Here is a 13,176-nt window from a genome sequence, read left to right as displayed (position 1 = left end):
AGCAGATCTTTCTATCCTAAAATCTCTTAATTATAATTTTTAAGTTGCAGTATTTTATTTATTTATTAAAAATGTTTAAAACTTTAAAACATGCTTTTATTCTCAAATACTTTGCACATTACTTGATATTCTATCAAGAAAATGTGCCTTATGACATCCAAATTACTTAACCATTTTCTTAATAAACTGTCAAACTAACACTGGTTATACACATTCATATTCAGTGCCCACTTACTGCCATACAGGCCTGTTGGGGGTGTCAGCATACCTAGGTAGTGCTGGGTACAAATCAGGATCTTCCAGTTCTTCACGGAACTCACAGATTTTTGTAATTTCAAATGACAAATTGAATGAAAACCTAGTATCCTAATATACAAATAAAATCAATTATTTAAGTAGCCTTGGCTTAGATTCTAAGTACACACAGTATGTGCTATGCTGATGCCACTGACATCTAAATTGGCATGTCTTCTCAGAATGATTACATTATTGAATTTGCTTGGATGTACCAGATGTGACATAGGGTTCTGCTAGAGTTTTAACCACTTAGCAATACAGTTCAACCAAATCATTTGCAATGATCCCTGTAGATGTGGATGAGCGGGTTAGGGAGATGGATGGATGGTCTCTTTTACTATGTTTTAATTTTTAAAATTCTTCATCTTTAGTTAAAAAAAATCATGAACTGTTGAGATATTAGTTGACATGGAATCACTAAAAGCAACAAAATGGGTCACATGATTCCCACCCAGGGCCATCTTAACGCATGGGCACGCTGGGCAGTTGCTATGTATGTTGTGACTTGCTTACTGATTGTGTAGGTAGAGGCCCCAGTGCACTACTTTGCCCAGGGACCTATAATGCTGTTAAGACAACCCTGCTCCCACCTTAGTGTCTCTTTGGATTTAGGACGTTCTTCTTGTCTCCATATGGTTTTCTCTGGTACTATAGTTTTGTCCCTCATCCTGGAATGCATAAATTACTTTAAACAAAGACTTTTTATTGTTTCAGTGTGGTTGCGTATGTAAGTGTACCTTTCAATGAACTAGCATTTCACCATCTTGCACCTAATGCTGTAAGAATAACCTTTCAGTCCCCAAAAGCCTGCAATGAAGAGAGAGTTCAGAAATGTATGGATGAGTAACATACCAACTTGATCATGATTTAGCCTTATCCATATTTTCAGACCACAAAGGTTCTTTTCTACATCACAATTATGTTGCTTCTACTGCTACAAATGCAGTACATTCTTTACAAGAAAAGACTATAAACATTGTTTATTATAATATTTTACAAAAAGGCAAAGAGAAAATTCTTGTCAAAATATTGTAATCTGGTTAGGGTAGCCTTTTGTCTAAGCTATATTAATCACTTTTACTCCCATACAATATGGCAGCTTCAGTTTTGGGGCCCCCAGGGCTGCAAAGTACCTATAGACTGTCTATATATGTTCCCAGAAACATTTTACTGAGTCAAGCTGGAGCCTTGTCAGCGTATGTTTTGGCCTTAAGGCTTCGATTACCTCAACACACCCATAGCTCCATCCTTGTTCAAAGACCTTCCAGTACCATTAAGGTTGTGCTGCTGGTGTGCAGCCAGCTGAATCTTTGGAGTACACACATTTTGCCAAATGCATATCTAGTTACGAGAACATATGAGCTAAAGTCGTATAAGGAAAAAAGTGTTTGCAAATAAAAACAAAATAATGAAGAAACTTGACATGTACTGTGCTAAATGATGCTCCTCTGGCCTGTGAATCATCTCCAGCTGTCTTCAGCTACATTGCTACTGTAACTGAGGATGGCTCACTAGGAACAGTATTTTGACACCTGCATGACCAGAAGACACAGGAGGTGGTTTTGCAGCATATGGCTGAGGCCAATGAGCTTTGGCATCTGCTAACTTTATGATTTCAGTTTGAAAAACTCATCTTATAATTGTCTTAGCAAGGTTTAAAAATATTTGCTGTAAGCACTATATATATTTATATTTTTGCTCTCATCTTTTTTGAAGGTTTCTTGATTTTATTAATATATTATATGCAGGTGGGTCAGACTGCACTGGATTTGGCTAGAGAGCACAACAACCCTTTAGTGGCTCTTCTGCTCACGAAAGCTCCTCAGGTAAGCGCAAGAGTTCATTAAACACCGCCACCTTATGAACACTAAGCCATAGATGAAAAACTGTTATGGCCCTGGGAGTGGCAGAAAAGGAAGCATTTGGTTAACATGTTCCTACAAAGCAAATTGTTTCTGCAGCTTGATATTTATTCATTGGCCAATTCTGGGGCAAGGATAATACTTTTTAATCACCTGCCTTTTTCTCGTGTTTTTCCTGATGTGTTTTTTAATATTTTCATAACTAGGTGCAGAGTTTTAGTCGAGGCAGAAATGTGAGAAAAAGAAGAGACCAGCTAAAGCAGGAGAGACGAGCGCTGTCTGTTCCCAGAGACGAACTTCTGCCTCTGAAGGTAAATGAAGTTGGTCAGTCAATGTCATTAATTTACCTTACCACTTCCATTCTAGACCTTCTTTATTAATATTCTGTTTTTTCTGAAGTAGAATATTTCCAGTGTAACAATCTCCCAAAGCTCAAGGCAACATATACTACACTGTCAGTTGAGTCTTAACTACATTTCTTTTTGTAATAGTAGACCTAGGTTGTTCTGACTTTCTACCCCCAAAGCTCGCGATCACATAAAGGCAAGAAAAAACCATAAACTAAAGGCAACAATTTCTCAATATCCAAAGGACAAAAAAATAAATATTAACTGATTGTCAATGTAGAGCCACCCCAAATAACAATCAGAATCATTCACATACATTTAAATACTGTATACTGATTTTACACAGAGCACAGACTGTAAAATATTAAATTCAGTCTCCACCCCAGTCAATTTATCCCACCCATATACATATATAAAATAAACACAAAAACACTCCGTGTAAACCTTATCTATGAAAGCCATCTATGAAAGTTAACTCCACATATATATTGATAAACATACACAAAAACACTCAATATGAACTTTATCTACATGGGACTCCAGACAAGACAGTTCAACATTAAATGGAGTATTGTCTGAACAGGTTGGGGGAGGTTGTAGGAAAATGACAATGCGAATGTTGCAACAATAGGAAGATGGTACTATCCCAAAGGCAAAAAAGGTTTAAGTCTCATCCTCCTCAGATAGTAAATTAGCCAGGGTGCAAGAACAGTTTTGGAAAGGCATACAGGTGGACACCTCACCAACCATGTCCACAATGACAGCAGGTGAATCGTTTATACCTTTTTGGTTCGGCATTGATAGGGTCTGTCTATTAACAGAAAATGAAGCCTGGTTGTAGATCAGCCATCCTCCCATGGATTCCTTCATTCTACTCTTTTGAGTATGGTGGTCTAACCTCTCATTGGCTACTGACTGGAACAGTTCCTTGTGAACACTTTGAAATCCCACCTATAAAGGGTGATGCCATCAATCACTGCCTTGCGGCTCACAGTCCTGTCATGAGAAAAGCTCTCCCACCTGTACTTAAACATGTGGAAGCCTAGGCAGTGATGTCCAGCATGCAAAAAACAGACAGTGTACCATATATGGCACATATATATAATAAAAAATGTAAAGGACACTTGAATATAGCCAAAGATTTGAAATAAGGACTTGAACTTAACAGACTGTTCTGTGGTCAAACAGTAGATAAAGTCTTCTAGACAGATAGGGATAGATGCTTAAAGACAACTAAAAATGTGTATATTTACAAAGAACACTGTAATTATGTAGCGTCTTTTCACAATGGAATAACAGCCTTCCTGATTTGAATTCTCTAGGAGTGGATTCCAACTCCTCACAACTTGCACTGAAAAAATGATTTCACAACATGGTTGTCCAGGAACAGGTTCTTTCCTTTCATTCTACCAATATCTGCTTAGTTGGTATGAACAGTACCTGCTGCCCTGGACTTTTGGCGAAGACCATCCTTTGTGGTGTGAGGAGTGGGGGATTAGTTTGCCTGCAGAGCACTACAATTTACTCCTCTTTTGAAACATCATTAAAATTCAATTTCAGATTTCTGTTTTTAATAATTTCCCAAGGAATACAATAACTTTTTACTTCCCTAAACAAAGAGTAAAGGAAAATTTCAAGCTTCTTTTACCAGTACTTCATCAGGTCAGTTTGTTTCTTAGCAAGGCCATTCCCCATGTTTCTGTTTCCTGTGCAGTAAGAGGGCCGTTTCGGTCCTTGGCCTTGAGGTCAGTGTGTGTTAAGCTGGCATACCTGCCATACGTGTCATGCTACCAGTACAGGCACTTTGTAATCATTAAAAACATTGATTAAGTGGATTCATATTTGCTAGAAATCCAAATGAAGTTCTTATGAGAGATGCAGTTAATGGGGTTATCTTGTTTGAATTTAAACAGTTTGGTTTGTCAGCCTGAGTTCTGTTGAGGATAAAGCTGGTGACTTACTTGCAGCTGCATATTTGTACAAAGGAATTTTAAAAAGTATACACTGATATGCACCACTAAACCTGATTAGTAACTTGAAAGATAAAGTTCTCCATTATAATTTCATTGAACATTTTCTCACCCCAAAGTGGAATCACTTCTCAAATTCACTGGCACACTTACAACTGATGTGCCTCAGGAGATACACTGCCATGTTTAATGGGCACTTCTTCTTCTTCTTTTGGCTGCTCCCATTAGGGGTTGCCACAGCGGATCATCTTTTTTCATATCTTTCTGTCCTCTGCATCTTATTTTAAGGGTGTAACAGAACAAGTAAATCACAATTGGACCACTTTTATTTTCATGAGTTTTTGACAAAAAGGCACTTCAGTGTATTATTTTTTTTGAGAAAAACTATGTCTTAAGAGAGATTGAATGGATTGGCCAAGATCTCCACTAGGGATCAGAAAGGAACAGAAATTTTGGGTTATGAGAATTTAATAGAGCCATTTCCCAGCAGTGAAAGTTAGGAACGTAAAATTTTGAAAATAATCCACTTTAATTCACGTAAGTAAGACTTCACATATTGCATAAATTATGCTGAAAGCATTTCATCATCTAATGTGTTTCATGACCAACAAAAGTTTGCTTTTCTTAATAATCAATATATAATAACTGACAAGTTCCTATTATTTCAACTTCAGATGTGTAAGTCTGTTTGGAACCAAATATCAAATACACAAATTCCAGTATTGTGATGTTCTAAATTGAAGCATAGTTTGGTTTAAAGTAAATCCACTGAAAGCACACAAACACTTCATTTTAGCCCCTATTTGCACCCGAAAACATACCGTAACTAAAAGCATGATTATTTTATTATTAAGGTTCAAGTTAAGCAGGAACTTAATCAGTTTCATTTTACATATCTACTTTCTCTGCTGCCTATACAATGGAAAATGTCTGCTCATCACTGTTGATGAGGTGTTTATTACGAGATGGCATTATAGGGCTAAGAGAAGTGTCTACTCTGTTGCCCAGGTAAAGGTTGGGTCTGACTCTTACGCAAGACATGCCTATATCTTTGCCCAAGTAGCGCTTAGCACTAATGCTGTTGGCACTTTTACAGCCCAAGTGATGCTCGGGTCTAATGGAAAGGAGGTTTTAATTTGACGTGGGCTGCTTGCAACCTGCTACTTCTGGAGCTGCTGAGATGCTGATCTGTTCATTCATTTAGTGTACCTCACTTTTCCAGTACAGTATAGGTTTAGGGTTGGGTGGACATGGTCAATAGAAGGGCAGGCTATTCTGGTAACATGGAGTGCAAGGCCATAGTGGAAGCCCATTGCAGGGACTAGTTTTGATTAGCTAGTCAGCCTAACTTGAAACTCATTGGAATATGAGAGGAAAGCAGAGACCACAGATAAAGGCCACACAGCAAAAGGGAAAACATTAAATTTCAACAGGAAGAGTGACAGGGCCCAGAAAACTGAAGACTTATTAACAGCAATGACTTTAAGATGGCATAATCTAAAATGTATGGCTGAAAAGAAAAAAGTGGGAGTGGACTGCGCTGTGATACACATCTATAAATCCACATTGTACTGTGTTTATTGTACTTCAGTGCATTGTCACCATGGTAGGAATGACCTAGTTTATCTCTCTTCTTATGATTTGTCTCTCCAGTCAGGGCATTACTTTCTCTTTTAAATATGTTTTTTTTTTCTTTTAGGATAGTGCATCTGCAGCAGGTGAAACCCACAGCAGCGACCGGCCTCATTGCTCCAGAGAGCAGCATAAGAAGGAGACAAATGCCACCACCCCTGAGCTGCAAACTAAAAGAGATAAAAAGAAAAAGGAAAAGGTAGAGAGAGATAAACAGAAAAGAGAAAATACTATTTATCTGTCCCCACCATCTTTTTTCTGAAGACTAGTTTTCCACTTTCTTACTTTGGCATACTTTACAGAGTTAATAACCTTCCAGGACTATTTCTGACATGAAGGGAAAGCTTTAGCTTTGTGTGCTGGATGAGTCACTTCCATCCCAGGCCAGCCCTTTAGCCCTTAAAGCAGTCTGTTAATGCTTGTGGCTTCACTTTTCAACATATACTACACTATATTTTTTCTGCTTTACTTGACATGTTGCCTTAAAGATTTTCCTTCTAAAGTGGTGATTTGAAAACGTTTGGATATAGCTTGGCAGAATAAAGCCACTGAACAGATATTTATTGGTGTGGGTGTCTGGAGGATGACAACTCTTCTATTTTCATTGATCAGCTATTTTGAGGAATTGGGTTGTATGAGAGAGAGGGACCCCATAAGCATGTTCTGGTGTGATGAGTGGAGGACCCATTTCCAAATTGAGTGTGTCCACCTTACTAGTGCAGTGACCACATGCTCTTAGAGAGCTTTACAGTGTGGAAATCTCAAATGAGAGAAGTTTGTTATTCAGATTTGCTGAGTTACAATATTGTTGACTTCTTAGCTTATTTCATTATATTGTATATTAAAAAATAATAATCAGCTCAGCAAGAAATTATATTTTATGGTGATGTTGTATTTGACATAGTATACTGTAATCCCTGCTAATTGCGTTTCATTTGGATTTTAATTTCAAGAAAAAAAAATGGAGGTAATTTTTCATCATCTTTTGTGCAAACCAGCGGTTAACTTAAATTTCACCTGAAATTTGATTGTTTACAGAACAAACTTGGGAGGTTTAACTTCACAAACAGAGAATCTAAAAATCCCTCTAACACATAAACTCAGCATAAGTAAGTATATATACCATCCCTGCAAATTGTAATGCAGAACCTTTGCTCATAATGCATTTACAGTCAAGCCATTCTCTGTCTGTCCTTAAACAGTTCTTCTTAGGTCTAACATGGCTGACCAAACTGTGTGCATTGTAATTAAGTATTCTTTTCTATTAAAACTGCAGTCACATATAAAGAAATGTTAGCGACTATAATATCATTTTTGGCTACTATTGCATTTCAAGGAAGACGCATTCAGTTTAAAGTTTTCAGATCTTTATTCAATATATTTTGTGCTAAACCAGCAGCAATGTTGCTAGGGAAAAACCATTCAGGGTGATTTTCAGATATTTTTCTTCTTGCTAATACTTAAATATAATTAACATAATTCTGTATTCACTTTGCGAGTTGAGAAAAACCTAAACATAATAACACATTTTATTTATTTAGTTTCTTTCTCATGCTCAAAGTCTTTCAAAAATGGATGGAAGAACCTCTATAATTAACGCTGCTTAGAAAACAATATCAAAGGATTATAACAAATATACGATAAACACACAGTAGTAACAATATCAGAAAGATCATGAAGGGTTTAGACACCAAAGTGATCCCAGTATAATTGAGAGATCTTAAAACAAAGAAAAGATATACAAAATAAACACCAGTATGCCTTCTGCAGAGAGGAGTCATGAAACGACTGCCTCAAGATGGCGGAGTAGTGGGTCTTAAGAGCTGGAAAGTGGATGAGACAGGCTAACATGATCAGAATGCAGAAGTGATGTCAACGGCGGAGGGTCAGTCAATCATCCTTTCAGCAGAGGGAAAAAAAGAAGAGGTACTAGATGACAATGCCAGCCTCTGGTTCGGAGGGTAATTACAATCAGTCAAGCCCTGAAGTTGTCCGCTAATCGCACATGTGTGGGATTAGAACAAGACAATTAACAAGAATAATGTACAAAATGATATAATTACCATCATAAGGATTTGAACAGAGATAGTGAATTAAGAGAAAGGGTAAACATTTCAGTGTAAATGAAAGGCCTCCCTGAATAAATGTGTTTGAAGTTGCCTTTTAAAAGAAACAATTGCTTTAGCAGATCTGATTACTTTGGAGAGGCCATTTCAAAGTCTAAATACAATAAAGCTGAAAACTCTGTAACCCACAGAGCACAGAATGCCAGAATCAGTGGACCAGAGTGGCAAAATAGGAATAGAGCCAAGGTGGCTGATGTAGTCTTGTACAAGACCATCAAAATCTCTATAGGTGAGCAGCAGGAGTTTACATTCAGTCCTGTAAGACACAGCTTGTGTCTTTTATTGTGGTTCTCAGGTTGGAAAGGTCTGAGGCAGTCTGTTGTACAGAGAACTTCTTCTTTCAAACACCTTTTCATTACCCTGCTAGGTTTCAGCTGACTCTTTCTTCCTTCGATGTCTAATTGGTCTCAATTTTCTCTGTCTCCTCTTTCAAGGGCTATTGAGAATTCTTTGGTTTCTTGCTTAAATGCCACATGTTCCTAAACTGTAAGCACTTACTTCCATTGTTTCCCCCCTCCTTTGTACACTCGGCACAGGATCAATGCATTTAAGTGGAATGAACAGCCTGTCTCAGTAGCCTTTGCCACTTTTTTGAGATTGGTGTTATTTGCTTTAATGGTAAAATCCTCATAACAGAAAGTGTAATAAAGCTGAATTATTGCAGAGCCTGAAGCTATGGCTGCTGATGACTGGAATTTGCGTGACGCATACAGTATATCAATAGACGTATGTATGGCTGTTTGCATTCGCTTTGTAGCCAAGTCTGTAAATTATGCTCCTGTTTGCTTTTTTGTAGACCCTGGCACTTTCAGACCCAGCCCCAAAGAGAGATAACCAGCATGTGGATGCCAATCACAAGAGAAAAAGCAAGGCACCCCCGCTTTCCCATCAGCAGCCCCCGCCACCCCACTGCTATAAAGCCTATCAGCTTTATACTCTGTATAGAGGGAAGGATGGGAAAATTATGCAGGTACAGTATATTCTCCAAGTATTTGAAATGGAAAGCTGACGTTTGACATGGGTGAGATGAATTCTTTGGGAGGGCAGACAGAAAAGTGTAACATGCTTCTTGTCTCATGTTGATATTGCAACATCTATATAATATAATTCACTAAGGCAAGACAACCATGGAAAGCACGCCGGAAGGGGCGTGGATTCACTAAGCCGCCGACAAGTGAGACGCCCATGGCGCACGCAGGAAGGAGCCACGGCCACCAACTCTAAGACCTTTGGATACGACGACAACTCGCAGAACCACGCCCACCAACTCGGGCGCGACGACACAGAAAAAACAGCATCATTTATATTCACCTGTTGTAGAGTCCACATGCAGCTCTGAGCCACGTTGACTGTTCATAGAGGCATGTTTCTCGCGGAAGTGAATCGCTATATGCAGCGTGTAAAACAGTTTGCGAGGGGTATCCCATGGGATCCTTAAAACAATCCTTTAAAACTGAGGTTAAAACACAATGAAGGAAGCAGTCTTTAAAAACCAATAAGCCCTGTGCCTCTGTTTCATTACCGTCTCACCTGCTTCACCAATGCAGGCCCTGCAACAGTCGAGACGCTCTCTCAGCAGCTGACCTTCTCTGTGCCTGACCGGATCACACAGAGGCACCACACGGCGCGGCAGGACTATCTAAGAGGAGGCATGTTTGTCACGGATGTAAATCGCTGTATGCGGCGTGTAAAACAGGTTGTTTGTCGCGGATGTGAATCGTTGTATGCAGCGTGTAAAACAGTTTCCGAGGGGTTTCCCATGGTCTTGGACTCGGTGGCTGGGTCTCTGTCAGTTGATCTTGTGACCGGGCACATGACCAGGCAGTGTGTATGCTTCGAGTGCCAGGGTGGACACGACAGGACCATCTAAGAAAAATCATGTCGTGGCTGTGAATCGCTGTATGCAGTGTGTAAAACAGTTTGTTTGTCGCAGATGTGAATCGCTGTATACGGTGTGTAGAGCAGTTTGCGAGGGGTATCCCATGGTCTTACAGTTGGTGGGCGAATCTCTGTTAGTTGCTCTTGCGAGCAGGCACATGACCAGGCAGTGTGTGTGCTTCGAGAGCGTGGGTGGACGCGACAGCACCATCTAAGAAGATTCATATTTGTCGTGGATGTAAATCACTGTATGCAGCGTGTAAAACAATTTGTCGTGAATGTGAATCGCTGTATGCAGCGTGTAAAACGCTGTATTGTATGTTGCCCTCTCCAGAGTTACATCTTTTCATTCACCTACAGTCGTATACACAATGAAGTAACCAGTCTTTAGAAACTGAGTTTTAAGTTACGACGCACGATCGCGTGCACCATAGCAAACTGTTTTACACACTACATACAGTAATTCGCATCCGCGACAAACATGCGTCTTCTTAGATGCTCCTGCACTTTGTACACACCGCCCTCCCACCTCGCTACTACCGTGGTCGGGTGTCTTGGTTGATTATATATAAAAAGGCAGCCAAAACCGCACAGAGAAATGAAAAGTCTACGTGAGTCACAGCTGCATCTGGACTGTGCACAGACGACAACGACTCGAGTGACGAGTTGGAGGTGGGCACATGAGCAGGCAGTGCATATTGGATGAGAAATCAGCAGACTAGCATGACGGAGGCAGCGGAGTGGACGTCCTTCTCCTCTCCTCCCGTTCCACCCTTTGTGCCTGAGCGCCGCACGAACGATTGTGTGTTGGTTCGTTCCGTGCATTGTTACAATGTTGCTTTTCTTGCTGATTTATTACATTTCCAATTTTTCAAATGTTAATTTTCTCCCTGTGCTTAAAAATCATTAAAAAAACGGCCTGATTATGCGGCGTATGGTATGCCGTGGGTTGGCTAGTTAGCAGTATTATATTAGCTCATCCACAACAGCATGTTTTTCCTGTCTGTTATCATACCTCTTTACACCATGTGACTAATTCCCAATAAGCACAAGTCGCCAAGAAATGTTAATTATAGTCTTGGAACATTTAAGGTACATTTGGAATTACAATAACAATTCTTATTGCTTGTTCATTGTCAGTCACACATCATAGGATACTATACTCCATTTCAAACTGATAGGCAGCTGAGTGATCTAAGGTGAGGGTTTGATGATGTGATTTTTATCTCCAAAGGCCCCAATAAATGGTTGTCGCTGTGAGCCACTCATTAACAAGTTAGAGAACCAACTGGAAGCCACCAAAGAGGAAATGAAATCAGACATTCAGAGTGTCCAACAGCTGATGAACAGCAAAGTGGGGCAGCTGGATAGCAAATATCAACACCAGGTATGCCACTGGGTGGTGACGTTTTGGATTTGAATTGGTTGGTTAGCAATTCTTGCACTGATTGTATGCCTTTCATCCCACTAAAAGAAATGTCATACCTCATTTGTGGATTTTAGTGTTTGTCTGATAACATTTTTAAGGTTATTGTATAGTATTATAGACTGAAAGGTCTGAAAGTAACAGCACATTGACTAAACTGAGGCTGCACAGCCCAAACGAATGACCATTGCTCGCAGTTCATTTTGGGGCTACTTAGGTACTAGTAGTTTCTCGATAATATTGGTTATGTCCACTGTGGCTTTGAAAAAACCCTTTTCCCTTTTGTCTATTTGAAAAAACTCTTTTTGTTTGTGTACTGCCCACAGAGGTATGAGACACAGAATCTTATTCTCTATCTTACTATGAAGGGCCAGAGAATTCTGTTTCAGTAGGCAACAGTTGCCTTGGGTTGTTACAGTGTGATCTTTGTTCGCAGGATGGGTCTTGCATGTGCCCAGTGGAGACCAAACATACATTAAATATTAAAACTGCCAGGAGGTAAAATCACCTCCAAGTATATGGCAGACATAGATTAAATAATGGGTCAGTGGCAGGTGTTGTGATCTTCAGTAATTTACAGTGAGGCTTGGAGTATTTGGAGTTATTTTTTACTTTTAATAATCTTTCATTAAATCAATGCTTGCATAATTCTTTTGTCACACTGGTTGGCATGGACACTTCCTTGTGGCAGTGCTGTAATGTCTGCTTGTGCTTATCAGTTTCTTCACAGCAATTTATTTAAGAATGAGGGCTTACAGATTCGTCATTTTATGAACTCTGCCTTAAAAATAAGTTTGGTATTTTTCAAGTCAAATTTATTTCATCACAAACATCGTATATATGCATTTGCCATACAAAATTGTTTTCTAAAGTTAAATATTTTCTATATATATTAAAAATATACACAGCCAGTCCTGGAATTTTACATTGAACTCTATGGGGCAGAGGGCATAAAACATAAAAACCTATCAAATACAGTACATCCATTTTCCAAGCAAGGACAGTTGTCAAGTATTGAGCCACATCTTGCCATTATATATACAGTACATTATAAAATACCTTATACATGTCATTTATGAGCAAAAAACATCAATATTATGACATTCAGCTATTTTAAAAGAAGACCAGCTGTGCACACTACCTCAGGGTTTATCTTCTTCCTCAATGACCTTTCACAGCCCCGTAACATGATTTCCACTAAAAACACCAAATCACAATAAACTGCACGTGCAAAGTGGTTAGTTTTGTATTGTATTTACTTCCATATTTATCGAGAACTCATACAAGCGACTAGGAAAACATATCCTTACGTTGAGAAAAAATATAGCAAGAATATGCAATAACATAATTACTTCAAGATCCCTTTTGGTGCCACAAACTTATTGAGAATACAGAAGACATGTTTTTTGTTTTTTTTTTTTACCAAATTTAAAGATGTACTTGGCACGTTTTTATGCTTTTATTTTCTTTTGGAGCTTTGTGGCCCATAGAGTTTATTTTAAAACACCAGGAGCCTCATGTATAAACGGTACGTACGCACAAAAATGTTGCGTAAGAACGTTTCCACGTTCTAATCGCGTTGTATAAAACCTAAAGTTGGCGTAAAGCCACACACATTTCCATGGTAGCTCATACCTT

General features: G+C 39.0%; 1 protein-coding gene across 3 annotated transcripts in view; it reads left to right on the top strand.

The window, feature by feature from the left end:
* Positions 1–13,176, top strand: part of ankrd6b (ankyrin repeat domain 6b) — a 183,021-nt gene that overhangs the window by 145,112 nt on the left and 24,733 nt on the right. For all 3 annotated transcript variants that reach the window (XM_039747987.1, XM_039747988.1, XM_039747986.1), the window contains 5 exons: positions 2,046–2,123; positions 2,366–2,470; positions 6,176–6,307; positions 9,031–9,204; positions 11,347–11,499. In XM_039747987.1, coding sequence (XP_039603921.1) covers positions 2,046–2,123; positions 2,366–2,470; positions 6,176–6,307; positions 9,031–9,204; positions 11,347–11,499 — 642 coding nt within the window. The remainder of the gene's footprint in view (positions 1–2,045; positions 2,124–2,365; positions 2,471–6,175; positions 6,308–9,030; positions 9,205–11,346; positions 11,500–13,176) is intronic.

This window comes from Polypterus senegalus, chromosome 3, assembly GCF_016835505.1.
Source record: "Polypterus senegalus isolate Bchr_013 chromosome 3, ASM1683550v1, whole genome shotgun sequence".
Classification (NCBI taxonomy): Eukaryota; Metazoa; Chordata; class Cladistia; order Polypteriformes; family Polypteridae; genus Polypterus; species Polypterus senegalus.
This window is presented reverse-complemented; position numbering and strand designations above follow the sequence as displayed.